Source organism: Medicago truncatula, chromosome 1 (assembly GCF_003473485.1).
Source record: "Medicago truncatula cultivar Jemalong A17 chromosome 1, MtrunA17r5.0-ANR, whole genome shotgun sequence".
NCBI classification, from domain to species: domain Eukaryota; kingdom Viridiplantae; phylum Streptophyta; class Magnoliopsida; order Fabales; family Fabaceae; genus Medicago; species Medicago truncatula.
Window position 1 is genome coordinate 36,959,834 of NC_053042.1, and position 16,869 is coordinate 36,976,702.

A 16,869-nucleotide genomic window follows, 5' to 3' on the forward strand; every position below is an offset into this window, starting at 1 on the left:
CGAGAATTTGGCAAAAGCTTAGACCTTGTTGTTGTGAGGGGTTAGGCTTTGTTTTTGGTGTTGGTTGTTACTTTTTGTATAGTTTTGGTGGTAAACCTTGGTTGTTTTATTGGTGTTTAATATCTGAGGTGTATGAGTTTCATTTGGGTGTTCCACCTTCATACGACACCATTTGCTTGTTGTTTTTAAGTCATGTGGGTCTTTTTTTTTTTTGTGGTGGCTGGGGTTTGAACCTCAGACCTTGCATATATTATGCATTGTCCCTACCAGTTGAGCTAAGCTCACGAGGACAGTCATGTCGGTCTCTATTTATCTTGTGTTGTGATTTGATTATTAATAAATTTTGCCGTTAAAAAAAAAATGAAATATTGCCTACAAAAAAAAAGTACTCCCTCCATTCCTTTTCTTTTGATGTTTTAGAGCTTAAACTTTTTTCCAAAACTTTTGATGTTTTAGAATTTTTAATACTTTTTATCCAATTTTACCCTTGTGGAAAAACACACTTTAATAATTAAATAAATTGAGACTATTGACTTATCACAATTGAATTAAAAAATGGGTTAAAAAATTCACAAAGAATACAACCGCCGAGGAGTACTACTTCAACTACCCATGCACTATTTAAAACTCACCATCACTCCATATACATGCATGGAACTATAAAAGACAACATGGGTAAAATTACTCCATATTCATTCCCATTTTAAATCAGCCATGGAAGCAACTCAAAAAGAAACCTATGCAACAGAGAGAGAAAAATTGTTGGAGATGGTAGTTGAGGATTCACTTGAAGGGAAAGTTGATTATGAGTTTGATACTGCAGACACAGCGGGGTCCAAACTGCACCCACAAGCAGTGGAGATGGTAGTTGAAGATTTAGTGGAAGAGGCAGTTGAAGAACCACCTCAAGGGCAAATAGTGTTGGATATTGATCTAAATCTTCTTGCTGATATTGGATTTGATTTAAACAAGTTTGCTGATGATGAAAATCTAACTCCCAAAGAAGAAGAAGCAAGAGATTGTTTGAAAATATATCTTCCCCGTTTCTACTAAATCCCATTGCAATCTATGTTCCCTTTACTACCCAAAAGTGCATGAAATACATGTAGGAATGAAGTCAATTTTTATTTTCCTTGTCTTTTATGCTTTCAGTTTTAATTTTGGATTGTTGGATTTAAACATTATTGAAAAATTCTAATGAAAATGGTTGGATTTAATTATGTGTTGCATTTTTATGTTCCATTTTTTTTTTTTTGGGTTAGAAGCATATAAGTGCTCATGTTCCATATGTGTGAGTACTTGATTCACACGTTCATGATATTCATATTATCCCACAAAATAAATTTTTAAATTGAAGAGACAACAATTGCTGGAATTAAAATGAAAAGAAGTACACAAAGTGAAATTATTTGCTCAAGGACCTAAGACGCAACAATTGTCTTTCTTGGAACAAAATCTAGTTTAAGAAATTGAGAACCTCTTGCACCAAATTAAAATCACAACTGACATTTGTTGGTAGTTGTCCTTGTCTTTCCAACACCTTCTTTTTCATGTGTGAAATTCTAAACCTGTTTGATCCTTTTGCTTTCATGATCTCATCCATGCACATTTGTAAAGTCAAGAATATATGATTTGACTTAATCGGTGAAAATTCATCAAACGACATCTCCACGGCATTAACAAGTTCATCAATAGTTTGAGATACCTTTTTTTGTTGTAAGGACTGAATAGCACGAAAAAATCCTAGATCAAGAACATTTAATTCAGGCGAATTCGGAGGCTGACACATTAAACGAATATCAAATCTATTTTTCTTAGCAGCTTCACAAAATTCTTCATCATCGATATCAATATGTGTCCTAGCGTTGTCTTGTTGAATAAAAATCGGATTTCCAATATCTTAAATCGGCCATTTGTCCATGACAGAGGGTAATACTTTGTTTATATAAAATGATCTTATAATAGCTCTAGTGACTGAAAGGATTGGTTTAGTCTCCATTATACCAGCCACTCTATTAACACTAGTCCTTTTAGCAGGCTCTCTTATGACAAAAGGAAAGACGCCAATTTTTCCATCGAATGTTACATTTCTATGTGAATCAAATCTTGGGCGAGCTACGGCAGCCAAAAACATGACCTTTGGGAGAAAAATTTTACTAACACAACTACGTATCGGATCATCTTCATCTTGCAACAAGTAATAGTTCTCATTTTTTTTTGTCATAGAGAACCACTTCTCATCAATATGAATAATGTTGTACATTTCCACAAAAGTTGGATTGTTTGGTATGCTATTGGCATCAATCATTTTAATGCAAAATTGTAATCTTGCTCTTTTGTTTTCTTCCTTCAAGAAAGGCTTTATAGCATTTGAATGCTTCCGTATTTTCCCGGACTTTATTAGCCGAAAAAACGTAGTCTTTTTGACATCTAAGACATGTGCTAAAGATTCAATCGTTGTCCTTTTATGCAACGGCACATCACGAATTTTTTCCAAATCAATTTCTACTCTCTTTCGACCACCTCTTGACATTTTGTGGGATACATCAACATGAGCACCACAATCTTTTGCTCGTTTCCAAATGCGTTGAACGGATAATATAGGAACCGAAAAATGTGATGACACCTCTCGTGTTGCATTTCTGCCCAACTTCCCATCAACACTCTTTTTCAATAACATCTCATATATGTCTCTTCTTGTATCGTTGGACATGTTTTTTCCTCTCTTATTGATAGTAACCACTTGTGGTAGTGGCAGGTCCTCATTAGCTTCCTCATGATTATCAATAGCATCACCTAAAAGAAAAATAATGAATTTGGATATATAACAACACATGCAATAGGTTTTCAATTTTGATATAAGGAAATAATATTATAAAAATTTATGATACAAGTAAATAACGTGAAGATGGTAGTAGTAATAAGATAGAGATTGGTGCAAGAAAAATAAAATAAAAACTGAAATTGTAGATACCATCAATTGAGTTTTCTTGTTCCACATCCCACTGGTTATTGAGAAAGTCTTCAAACTCTTCATCCGACTGTGTATATTCTTCTTCAGTTGGATCACTAGATAGAAATAGAGGAACATCATCTTCATTAAGAGGTGGTTCATTCAAGTCTAGTGAATTTGGAGAATTTGCCTCATAGTTGAAAAAAGGAAAATTTAAATCTATTGCAACTAACGGAACATTTATGTCAATATTTGCATCCATAACTGAAATGTCAACATATGAAGTTCAATTTTATAAGCATATTTGAGGGATTTGAAATTTTGGATTCTAAAAATGAGCGGAAAAATTTAAAAACCTCAAAAGTATAAAGTATATGGTGGGAAATACTAAATGTATTGGTGGAAAAAAAAAATGGAAGGAAATACCGGAAAGAAAAAAAAAACAATTGCACAACTTCCACGTTGGATTTAAGGTGTTTGTGATAAGTTTGAGAAAATTGGAAGTTTAAATAATAAATGCAGTTTGTGTGGTGAGTTTCAATAATTAAGGAAATTAGAATTTTGAGAAAAAAAAATCATGGAGTAAAATAAGGGTATTTTAGTATAAACCATACAATTATTCCTATAATTTAATGATTCCTTAATATTTATGCAATCACCTAAAACGTCAAAAGAAAAGGAATGGAGGGAGTATAAATTTTAGGTCCTTCAAAAAAAAAAGGTATATTTTAGGTCCTTCAAAAAAAAAAAGTATACTTGAGGTAACTTTTGACAAACTGTTGCCTTTTAGGCCACGATTTTTTGTGATTATATTTTCTTTTGCGTTGTAAAGTAAAAAAAAATGTTTCGGTGAATGGGGAAACAATATCAGTTGTAGATTGATACCCATACTCTTAAGAAAAATATTATAATGATTCAAAAATATATTTCCACCACAATGCTAATTTGTAGGATCAATTGACACTTATAGCTGAAATAGCTGAATATATTGTAAGCTGTCAAAACGTACATTAGCCATATAAAGCAGCATTTGGTCCACATCTTTATTGTCGTTAGGATCTTGAAAGAGCATTTGGTCCACATGTCTAATATATAATGATTTAAGCCTTGAAAATCAGAACATGTAATAAAATTGAAAAACAATGCTAAAACAAACACTTACATAATTTCTTTAGAGGTTTAATCTCTATTACAAGATAGAAACTATCGTTTTTATATTAGTTTTTCAAAGGGTACAACTTATTTTTCTACTTTTGAGTATTTATTTCTAACCAGTTAAAGCTTGGTTCCTAGTTAGCTTAGACTTGTTAGTTTGCAATTCTGCTTGATATGATTATCCCTATTTATTTTACTCGTATAATTATATTAGTTATATTATAATTTTTGTTTAACAAATTATATCTTTTGAACTTGGCCACTTTCTGGCTCCGCCCTTGGACTAGACCATCCAAATCTTCCAAGGTTTTGGAAGAACATATAGAATATATATTTATTTGTTTTGACACAAGAACATATAGAATATATTGATTGATATATTCTCGTATTAATCTATACCAATTTATCTTTAAATGAGATCGGAACATAAAGGAACATTTTCGTGTTTTGTAGATATTCCGGATCTCCTAAACCAGTATACATTTTGGCTTTAGCTATATATGGAAAATTCGTAACGCGTCGTTCATATGAAAAAGATGAGTGTTATTTGAACAATCAATTTGGTGACAACTTATTTGACAACCATATTTTACAAAGAAAAAAGTGATATTGGCACGGAAACCATAGCAATAGAGAGATAAAGAAAAAAATAATGTGAGTATGAGAGAGAAAGTTGTTGCAAAAGTTGTCACTAAATAGATGTTCAAATATCATTTCTCTATGAAAAATGTTCGACCCATATACAAGATTATTAGAATATAAAATATTCATTGTATAAATTAATTAATATATTGAATACAGTTAGAGATAATTGAGGTTCAAATCAGAGATATTTGATGTTGTTTTGGATCTCAAATATCTCTAACTAATATACAATATACTAATTAATTTATACAATCAATATTTTTATATTCTAATAAAATATATGAGATTTATCTATCAAAAATATATATATATATATATGAGATTTAAGATCATTTTGAGATTAGTGGGTCCATATATCTATGATCAACTAAATCGATTCGAAAGACAAATTTTCAAAGCATCTTATATATTCTAACAGGATCTATCACTTTTAGTCATCGAGGAACATTAGATACCATTATATATTTAGAATCTTGCAGTTTAAAACTTTTTTAATTCTTTCCTTCAAAAAAAAAAAAACTTTTTTTAATTCTTAATCCAGCTTACAAAGAAATCAAGATTTTATTAGATGAAAGATTTAGCTATAAGTTAAGTACGTTGATGGTGTGTTCACTTGAAAATGTTATTTTCAATGTTTTAGGTTTGATTTTTTCCTAATTATGGGACTCCTCAAATTAGTCGATCATTCGATCAGATACTGAGTTTTTAGAAAGAAAAAAAAAATTGGTTGTTGTTTCCATAACTCTTACGTACATTTTGATATAATTAATTCTTTCATTATTAATATTCTTGTCTTGCGTACCTTTTAATACTATAATCTTAGGGGGGGTGTATTGGATCATGATTCTAAGAGAATTTAAAAGACTTTTTTATCATGAAAAAATCTTGTGGTATTCAATCAAAAAATTTTCCAATTTAAAAAAAGTTTTGTCTTATTCAATCAAGATTCTTTGACATTTTTAAAAATTCTTGTGGTATTCAATCAAAAACTCTTAATCACTTAAAAAAAGTCTTGTGGTATTCAAAATCATTCAAATTTTGAAGGATTGTTTAATACATCAGATTTTGTGGGATTTTCTAATAAAATTTTAGCATGAAAAAGTCTTTCATGAAAACATGAGATTTCTTATGATTGTGTTTTCTTTTAAGATTTTACTATCTCTTCCCTTCCCTTCCCCTCTCTCTCTCTCTCCTCTCTCTCTCTCTCTCTCTCTCTCTCTCTCTCTCTCTCTCTCTCTCTCTCTCTCTCTCTTCTCTCTCTCTCTCTCTCTCTCTCTCTCTCTCTCTCTCTCTCTCTCTCTCTTCTCTCTCTCTCTCTCTCTCTCTCTTCTCTCTCTCTCTCTCTCTCTCTCTCTCTCTCTCTCTTCTCTCTCTCTCTCTCTCTCTCTATATATATATATATATATTATATATTGAGATTTTTGTGAAAGAGAGTGTTTTTTGATCATTTTTTTTTAATTATTTCTTAAAATCATTTAAATCCTTTAAAATTTTTTGAATTAAATCCATTGAAATCGTGGATAGTCTTTTAAAATCATCAAAATCCTGCAAAAATTTTAAAATTCTCAAAAAAATTTTAAACAAAAATTGTCCTTTAAAATCCTAATCCAATACAGCCTCCTTAAAGAGTGGAACGTGGAATTTTTTGGTAATAGTCCTCTTTGCAAGAAACGTGTTCTGAAAATATTAGAAGGCATAAAAAATGCTATATCGAATCAGCTTCTCAAAGACTTTGAGTTGCGTAATGAGCTTTGGAATAAATATAGTACTATTGTGTAGTCGGAGGAAAATTGATCTCAACACTTTTTTCACCTTTCCACCTTGAAGAGAAAACACATGAATTAAATAAGTGCTCTTCAGAATCTTGATGACTCTTGAATATGTGATGATAATGAGCTTCAGGACCTTATGTTTCATTTCTTTCAAATAGTACCTTGAGCACCGATGTTGCTCCACCGCATTACAAAGGAGTCTTATTCCTACATTCTTGCTAGAATGAAAGAAAAAAATATCTAACCATAACACTTCATATTTTTCTTTTGTAGGTGTAATTACTTTAGCTCTATATATCATGTCTTGCTAGTATTCTTGGGTACATAATGCAAATCGTAGAGATTGCGATGATGTGAAACTGTTTTGGGAACTTTTGCTTGGCTCAAATGGAATCTATCATCTAATGATATTGAAAATATAGTTTTGCTTTGAAAGCTTTTGTTTGGGGTAGTCGTTAATATGTTGTGAAAAGACCATAGCTCTCTTATATTTGAGAAACACTCTCGAAATACTCTTTGGTCCAAAGTCATTAATCAAGTGGAAGACATACATGATTCTTTCAATTCATACAAAAAGATTAGAATGAATCCCACCCCAATATCTTTTTGATGGTTGATTTTCTAGCAAGTGTACTAATGTGTCAACAATTAGTAAAATTTATATAAGTTTGTCTCCATGGGGATTGCATGATTTCAACTTAACAACTCAACTTAACTATACTGTGGTGATGATTTAGGAAATATGTAACAAAAAGGGGGTTTCACTTGGCAATTGGATATGGTTTGATTTACTTAAGAGAGATATTAAAAGGCGACTAAGTCATGTCAGATTGCCTTTATCATTGAACTATCTGGGAAACTACAAACTATGAATACAACATTGATTGATTACTCAATTTTAAGACATTTGATCAAAGTAGTTAGGCCAATGTCTTGGTCACTAACACTCTTCAATTATTTCTCCTCTCTAATGTCTTAGGTGAGCCCATAACTCTTGAAGGTAAGAATACCAAATTAATTACACAAATTATTCTTAGAATGTCTAAATCTAATAACAAGCGAACAATTAAATAAGGTCAAACCCCAAAGTTATGGTTAATAATCATTGATACTTGTTCCATTTATGCTTATTCGTAAACGCATAAAAACCATTACGAATAAAATTATTATAATAAAATACAAAAGTAATCAAATGAAGTCATAAAATGGTTTAAATTTAATGATCAAACAATAAGTGAAGTTTTTCTTTGATGACCTAACCTAGAATTAACCATTAATTGTGGTTCATAAACATAAACTAATGAATATGAATAAAGAAAAAAAAGAAAATGATCACCGATTGATGATTCCTTGACTCTCGAACGGCTCTTGTCGCTCATATTCTACTAAAATTTTATTTTTTTTCCTTCGGTTGCTAGTCAAAATGTGTTTTTTTTTTTTTGTGATATAGGGGTCTGCCTTATATGCGCGTGCATTTCCCTAAAAATTAGGGAAAGTTGACCCACGATGCAAGGTAAGCAAAATGCAAACCCCTAGCCTTTCACTCAACTCGCGATGTGGGGCTAATAGCTCACGATGAGAGTTAGACACTAGCGAACACCTTACTTGTCCCTCACATCTCGTGATGCGGGGCTCATAGCCCACGACACGATATAGGAAGTATCTATTTCTTCTGGTTTTTTCACTCCTTGCTCCATTTCTTTTCACTAGAACATTCGCAACGACTATGCCCTAGGGATCATAAGTGATAAACTTGTAAAAAAGACATAGCACGGTCAAAAAGTTGCGTGGTTTGGGCGAATTTCCATCATTCCAAGACTATTTTACCACGTTTGCTTTTCATGACTTCTTAACAATTCATTTACAAAACTCAACTAACATACATTTAAACTACCTACTTTAATTCTAAAATGACTTTAAATACGGACTAAAAATCGTATATGATTTTCTGTAAGATCAGAATCGAGATTTTATGAAAGGGTTTTACTATAAAGTTAACTCAAGTAGTTCAAAGATTGTCGAATCTTAAGCTTTCTCACATCTATTTATCTTACTTGTGACATAGGTTTCAAGGACATCATTTTTGAGACCGACACTCTCTTGCTATTTTTTCATGTGGTCATGAAAGGTTATACTACCTACACACATTTGATTATGTTGGTCAATGAGATCATCACTTTTCTTGATAGTAGAGATTAGCTTTTCTCCAATAGATTCTAATCGGTGTGCCCGCATGCTTTCTCATTGTGGGAATTCTAATCCTTTTCCTATTACTCTAGTTCGTTATGTTCCTAATTTTTTGCAAACTTTTGTAATACGTATGTTGGTGGTATTTCGCCTCAGCAATTGAGTTAATAAAGGATTCTCTTTTATAAATATATAAAAAGCTGTTTTCATTCTTGATAGAACACATTAATTGTAGAAAAGTAGAAAGAAAAAAATAGTAGTGTAATAATAATGAGAGAATATATCGGGGAGAAAAAAATTAAGTCCCACATAGAATAAAAGGTTAATCTTCTTGACAAAAAAAAAATGTTAATCATTGAAATTGACTATGTGTAACCGTTAGAGAGATTATTGCGAGAACGTACATAGAGACGTTGTGGTTTGTTTTGAACCGGTCCCGCTTGCTCCGTTCACCCCCTCACGGGGAAGGGGTGTGTCGCAAGTAATATAGTCAAACGTGGTGTTTGGGCTTTGGATTATATTGTGCCTAAGTAATTGAGCCAAAACTCATTTTGGCCGGTCCAGAACAATTTGCATAGACATCTATAAAAACACATAAAAATGATTTGTAAAGTTGCTAAAAAGATTATGATATGCTAGAAAGGATTATAAAAATATCCACACTCTTCAATCGAATAAGATATCTTTTATAAATGACAAAATTGTGGAGGCTTACGCAAGGCCTAAAATGAAAAATACCTCAAAATTGTGGTCGGATCAAAGCTATAATGTCGTTGAGGCTAATATTAAAAAAAATAGGAATATTTGCCACGAAATAATTGATGTGAATGCAAAATTTCTATAAAACAATAAAAGGATGTTCTGAAAGAAATAGAAACGTCACTTTGGCTCTGTTAAAAAAATAATAATAATAAACGTCACTTTGGCCTTGTTTTATTGCCTAACACGCCTGTTGCATGCTCCACATTTTAAAGTTAGGGCTTTGCTTCATTTGCGAAGGGCATGTCCATGTTTTAATTTTACGTAAAGTTGTTCCCGCATTTTACAAATACGTTTTATCAGGAATTTCCCTGGTTTTACCGTTCAGAAGTTCCCTGACAAATCGCAGGATTTCTTGTAGTAAATGTGGTACTTTGAAATTTTGCCTTAATTTTTCAGCGTTAATGAGGATTTTTGTTGGGTAGATAATGACTTTTTTTTTTGTTATCATAATATTGGTTCAAAGTTTCCACCGTCCTTTAGCGGTAACTAATCTCCGCTAGGAAACATCTGGGACATATAAGGCATGTTCTTTCCTTCCAACTAAATTTTTTTCATACGTGTGAGTCAGAAATCGAACCCCCGACCACATGCTTCAGGGATTCAAGTTTCTTACCATTTGAACCAATCTATTGTATGATAATGAGGTTTTTTTAACCCAGCATAAAAGAATATACAATTTTGTTGGACCGTCCAAAAAGTTTTGTATGTGCATCCATAAGTATATAAATTTGATCATGGTTATTAAGTATCTTTTTCTTATAAATTGGATGGTTAGCACAACACACCATATGTGCAGCTGATTTTCTGATAAAAGAATGATACTAGTCTTGTTATTTTGCATAAAACATCTTCAAATAAGGACTCTGTCCTCTTAGCTGATTTTCAAAAAAAAATTCTGATAAAAGAATGATACTAGTCTTGTTAATTTTTTTTTTTAATGTTGAGAATAAGAGAGAAAGCTGTTAAAATGTTGTCACGAAATGCGTGTACAAATATTCATTTATCATTCTAGATAGGCTTAAATAGGTCTTTTGTCCCTGCAAATATAGGTCATTTGAATTTTCGTCCCTGAAGTTACTAATTCTTCCAATCTGCCACTGCAAATATGAATCATTTGAAAAATGATCCTAATTACATCTGATTAGTAACTTCAGAAACGAAAATTCAAATGATCTATATTTGCAGGGACGAAAAACCTATTTAAGTCAACCACTCTGTCCAATCATCACTTACCACATGGGCACCAAGTTGCTAATGATAGTCCACCTCTGCAAAAAAAAACTAATTAGAACCAAAAGTCAAATGATTAATATTTGCAGTGGCAGATTGAAAGGATTAGTAATTTCATGGACGAAAATTCAAATGATCTATATTTGCAGGAACGAAAGACTATTTAAGCCTTCTAGATATATAAGTAGCATGTGTAGTAAGAGTGATAAAGAAGGAGTTTTGATGTTCGATAAGGTTAGTCCAGTTTGGTAGGAAGGGCACGGGAGTGTGTGTGGGTCATAGTAACTCATAACAATTGAAAAGTTTGGTGGAGTAAATAAAAGGACTTGTCGTAGGAATAGAAAATATGGCAATTGTTCCATGAACCTGTAACATCATCCTGCCTAACGAATTAGTCAAATGGCTGGGACGTTTATTGATTGAGTTCTATATCATCTCCTAGGTCACACGTGATTTTGGAGCCTTCTCACTATCTTGTTATTAATTAGAGCCAAAAAAAACGTTATTGGTCATAAATATTTGAGTTTTTATTTGGACACACTTACATATTTAAAATAAATTAGAAAGAGAAAAAAATTAAAATAATTGAAGACTATTTTTTTGTTGACAAGAATAATTGAAGACTATATATATCTGTGAGTATGAGACTCCACATTATATATTTAAAAATACTCGTTATTGTGAAAGACTTTCTCATGAAACTCCTTTAACTAATTCACAAACGATTAAATTAAATTCTCGAAAATAAATAGTTTTTCGTAAGTGATCTAAACGTCTCTTTATTTGTACAAATGAGTTTTTCATGTTATGCCAATTTTCCTTGTTCAAAGAGAAGTTTGGTTTTATAGCTTCTAAAAAATCATAGTGGAAGAATGGGTGGCACGGATTAAAGTGTGTAACGTGCAAACATATCATAAGGCATGTTTTATACTTCCTCAAGTCTCCATTATAAAAATAAAAAATAAAAAAAAATCACTTTTTAATGTGTTTTCCAGATCCATTGAAATATGTAGGTGTTAAGGTTCAGGGGCGGATCTGAGATTGAATTATTAGTGGGAATAAAAAAAAAAAATTAAAGGAAGTAAGACTGAATTTTTGTGGAGAAATAAAATAGAAAATTGACAACATATGTATTAATCATAATAAATCGTCAATCATTTATAGATAATGCACACCATAAGTTACAAAATCTTAATATACATTTATATATCTTAAAGGGCACGCACGCACGCGTGCAGACACACACATACACACACACACACATATATATATATCAAAGTTGCAACAAAAAAAATTAATATCAAGCATTATAGCTTAGTGGAAGATAATCAAGTCAATGTGTTTGGAGTTCACAAGTTCGACTCTCACTTAGTTTATTTTTACAAGTAAATTTATTTATGTATGTTGTTTATATTATCATACAAAATTATAAAAAACGCAAAAGTTAATAGTTGAACCGGCAACCACCAGACACAAACACAAATGCCGCGCCACTAGATCAAAGAGTAATGTAACATTATATTTCGAAATATAACATATATATTGTATAATTATGCTATGTATAAAATTAAATAAAAAAAAAGTATAGGTTGGACTGATGCGGCAATGGCCACACTCAGCCTTAAACAGATCTGCCCCTGATTGTACTCTATTGGGAGCATGTGATGATATTTTGAGTTGGCCGAATGTGATATCGATGATATACGGAGGAATGAATTTTTTTGCACTTTTTGATTTATGCATATCTAACAACCTGGCTAATTTTTTTGCTCATAATTTATTATATATATATATATATATATATATATATATATATATATATATATATATAGTTATAACTACCGCATAAAAGCAATTTTGATAGATAAATAAGGAGAAATAAGTAAGAAAAAATTGAAATTACGATGGTTTTTTTTGTTAGTTAATAAGATTTTTTATTGCTAAATTTCAATTTATTTTATTTTTGAAAATATATATTATTATCTCTTTTCTATCAATGAAAACTTGAAACCACAAATTAGTAGCATTATGGAGGGTCAAACAACAAAATATGTAGCATTTAGAATTTCCATATTCCCATTTAATCCAAAATGGGAATATGATAAGATTTATCTAAAAAAATACATTGCTAAAAAAATCAGTTGAGAAACTATGATAAGATTTATCTAAAACAAGAATTTTTTTTTCTTCATAAAATTATGTATGAATAGCATTTATAAAAGTGAATATAGTTGAGAAACTCTTACACCTGTTTGTTTCATCTCCTCTACTCCTTTACTTCAAATACTTGCTCACATCAAATGGCTTCTTCAAGTGCAAGGCCAGAGTATAAAATTAAAGGAGAAATTATGAGAAAACTGCAGATGCTAGAAGTGTAAATAATCTTGAAGAGTATGAGATTTCATCGAATAAAATAAGAGTAGACCAGTCAATCGGAACAGGTATGAATCCCACAAAAACATTTTGATTCCAGTTTCTAACAAACTAACTATTGTAAGTCGAGAATTAAGAATGCAATTATTATGAAGAATGAAAATGAAAATAAGTATTCGCCATACTAAAATAAAGTAATCACCGTGAGCTTAATTCAGTTGGTAGGGATATTGCATATTATATGCAGGGACCGGGGTTCGAACCCTAGACACCCCATTTCTCCACAATTAAAATGTGTGAGCTCTAACCACTAGACTACTTGACCAAAAAATAAATAAAGTATGAAATATTTTGACTATATGCACTATTAATATAATATATTTTAAGCATATTATTCTATTAATATAAAAAGATAAATAATAACATATAAGATATTATTGAGTTTATTTTGATTAATATTTTTATTATGTAAATTTTCTATCGTTTTTGCTAATGAATAAATAAATAAATATATTGAAGATCAAGATTGTGCATTAACATATATAAAAGAGACAACCAAGTGACTCATTTTAAAAATGGGAGAGTCTCCTTCAAAAAAAAGGGAGAGTAGTTTTAAAAAAAACTTTGGCCATGGTTATTTTTTTCTCTCTCTCTCTCTCGGTACATTTTCCTCTTCCATGCAAGTGAGTGCATGATACCTACCTTAAAAAGAGCTATAAAAGGCATAACAATACAAGCAATTCCTCAAAGGTGTGTATCCATAAATAGCATGTCTTATGAGAGCAACGAATAGTCAAAACCTTAATCATAAGTTCTTTTGAATTGATCATGGTAGTAGGAGGAATTCATTTAAAATAAATAATTGCTTTGTAATAGCAATGGGACCCTTGTCGCCATGCAGGACGAAATTAAGGTACCTTCCTTCAACTTTTTTACTTTCCTCGCATAATTCAGCTCTAATGACCAATAGAACCGTTACTAAGGTATATGGTGCAACATCTTTGGCTTCAATAAGCTTTATGGTCACGAATTAAGAAGACACGGGTGACATTTGAGCTGCCTTGAAATAAAAAACAGGAACATTTAATTATTCCCTCTATCTTGTATTAGATGACTTATTTGACAATTTGTACTTTTGATATGACATACTTTAACTTTGTTTTTCTACTAATATACATAGATAAATATTATCACATAAGATGTTGGATTTGTTTCGATAAATATTTTCAGAATATTAAATTTTCATAATTTTTTTTTCTAACAGATAGTTAAAGATATTAAAGATAAAAAAATATGCATTGGTATGTGTGACAGAGTCAACCGTGTCACTTAATATGGGATGGAGAGAGTATTAGATTGAACACTGAAAAGAAACACCATAACAACACCAATAGAGACACCTCGTATCTTGAGAACTACCTCCACACCAATAAGAAATCTAACCATCGAAATCAAATTCAACACCTAAATCAAAGTTAAACCCCCCACAATTCATCGCGAGTGATATCAGAAAATAAAATTCAACCATTTATCGACTGTTGCGCACCAAAACTCCTCCAAAAACCATCCAATCGATCAAAACCCCATAAAAGTGAAAACAAAACCTCAACTTCACATTACCACGGATGAAACCAATTGAACACCCAAACAATGACGTATTCCAACACTCCTTTGGGATCCACCACCCCCCGACCCCCAGTCCGTCGGAGAAGACACCATAACAAACCCAAAAACTTAAGTCAAAGAAACTGACTTTCGATCTCGAATCAGAAGTGATCGACCCACCAGACTCCATAAGAAAATCTCTAAGGCACCCTTAAACTCTCGAACTACTGGAGAAAACACCATAACAAACAAACAAAATACTGAAGTAGACACTAACTTCCGATCTTGAATCTAACGCGATCGACCCACCATAATTCAAGGAACAAATCCCTGAGAGAGTTGACAGATGGAGCGGTAGCGCAGACAAAGTAGATTGGAAAAAGGCTTAGCTTGAAAATATCCCAAAACTAAGCCAGAAGCCAATTGAAGACCCCAAACTTGCACAAGATAGCGAAAGCGGAGATGGATCCTTATCTAAGATCACCATGAGCAAGCAGTGGAAGAAAAGCAGGAAAAACCTAAAAAAAAATAACACCTACCCACACACTACTCATTCAACCAAACCCACACCACCACAAAAAAAAAAAAAAAAAAAAACCGTTAACAACCAACACCCTTTATGGGACCGTTCATTCTTCAACCACCCATTAAATAAAATTAACACACTCAATCCCAATCTCCTCCCTTTCAATACTCTCAAAAGAGCAGCAACCACTTCCACCACTAATTGTATAGAGACCAACGAAAGACAGCGGAAGAAATCACCTAGCAAGCCCAACCATTGATGAACACCAAACCAGCACTTTCGTCAAAGAAGCAACCACGAGAATTGAGCATAAACCAAACCCACACAGATCTAAACATCCACAACGAACCAAATGACAACGACATCATCAGAAAAGGAACACTAATGAGCCGAATGAAAGCAGCCTCGAGGGGTTTAGAGCCCAACTAGATTCACCGTGTTGTGACGGCAAACCACCACTAGTTTCACTACCAGAACCAACACCAACACCACAAAAATCGCCCACCACGATATGCAAAAGTATAAGATTCAATCGTGAGAGTTTGAAGAGCGAACCAGATATTTCCTTACCACGTCCTCTACCGCTAAAGCCACCAAAAAGGATAGACATGTCCTTAGAAACCTCCAAAACAACCAAATCCAACGGTTCATGGCCGCTCACTAGAAAAATCTACATAAAGGGTGGTGCGGAGGACCCTTGTCACAACAATACTTAGATGGTTTATGAAATCTATATATGTGAGTGTCCGCTAGAATCCGTACTGAATTTAACCTGGAAAATATGAATTGGTTGGTTTCAGGTTTAAGACTATGTTTTCTCTGATTTCTAAAGACGAGGGTAGAGCGGAAAATGAAGACATTAATATTAACCTCAAACTTTTCTCGAACTCGTCCGCTTGTAGCAAAATTTCATTTTTCTTACATCTATTAAATTACAATTCCTTAAACAACCCCTAAAAATTCATTCATATATATGTTTATTTTTATTTTTAAGATGAGTCTGAAACATTCGTCTATTTTTTTATTTTTTTGTTTAAAAAATAGCATATGTGAGCCTTAAAATGCTTATTCTTAAAGTTTCTAAAATCACAAATATGAATGATTGTAAACTGTGTTAATATTGTAAAACTTTTTTAAATTGACAAGTGAATCAAAATTAAATATCTTATTTAACAAAGTTGATCTTTTTTGAGATAGTCTTCCATACACACAAGTTTGAGATGAAACTCTTGATAAAATGGGCTTCTAGTGTATAATTCAAAACATGGACCACCCTCCTTAAGGCACGATGTGGTTATAACCAACCTAAAATTATAAAAGAAAGATACTAAACTTTTATGATTGCAGGAGCTCAACACCAAGTTTGATGAAGATAATATTGAACTTTTACTACGCGTTGAATGCTTGAGTCCAACATTATCATTTTTCGGATTTTGACGCCGACAAATTTTTCAAGAATGGTAAAGCTTTATACAAATTTTTTTTTTTATAGTATAATTCACTTCGTTAATTTTTTTGAAGTTCATTGACAACATATTCCTGAGTTGGTCTATGATTCAAAACCTTGGTCCTCTATTATCTTTTTCTTTACAAACCTTAGTACTCTATTTCAACTACTACAAGCCACTTTTCCAAAATAGAAATAAAAGTTACTACTTGCC

The 16,869-nt window shown here is 32.0% G+C and overlaps 1 protein-coding gene across 1 annotated transcript; it reads right to left on the minus strand.

Moving 5' to 3' along the window:
* Nucleotides 1-1,456: 1,456 nt before the first annotated feature.
* On the minus strand, nucleotides 1,457-15,818 carry LOC112418613 (uncharacterized). Its single transcript, XM_039831056.1, has 4 exons — nucleotides 15,644-15,818; nucleotides 2,975-3,217; nucleotides 2,005-2,796; nucleotides 1,457-1,899 (listed from the first exon to the last, which is right to left on the minus strand). Exons 1-4 carry the CDS (start codon nucleotides 15,816-15,818, stop codon nucleotides 1,457-1,459), a joined length of 1,653 nt encoding a protein of 550 aa, XP_039686990.1.
* Between the last annotated feature and the right edge of the window lie 1,051 nt (nucleotides 15,819-16,869).

What these genes read in the sequence shown, in the direction of transcription:
- LOC112418613 (XM_039831056.1), bottom strand. Translation starts at nt 15,818, where the DNA reads ATGTCTATCCTTTTTGGTGGCTTTAGCGGTAGAGGACGTGGTAAGGAA. An exon ending in ACAAGAAAACTCAATTGATG is followed by an intron (nt 2,797 to 2,974) that starts GTATCTACAATT and finishes TTTTTCTTTTAG; the next exon opens with GTGATGCTATTGATAATCAT. An exon ending in TAGTGTTAATAGAGTGGCTG is followed by an intron (nt 1,900 to 2,004) that starts GTATAATGGAGA and finishes GGCCGATTTAAG; the next exon opens with ATATTGGAAATCCGATTTTT.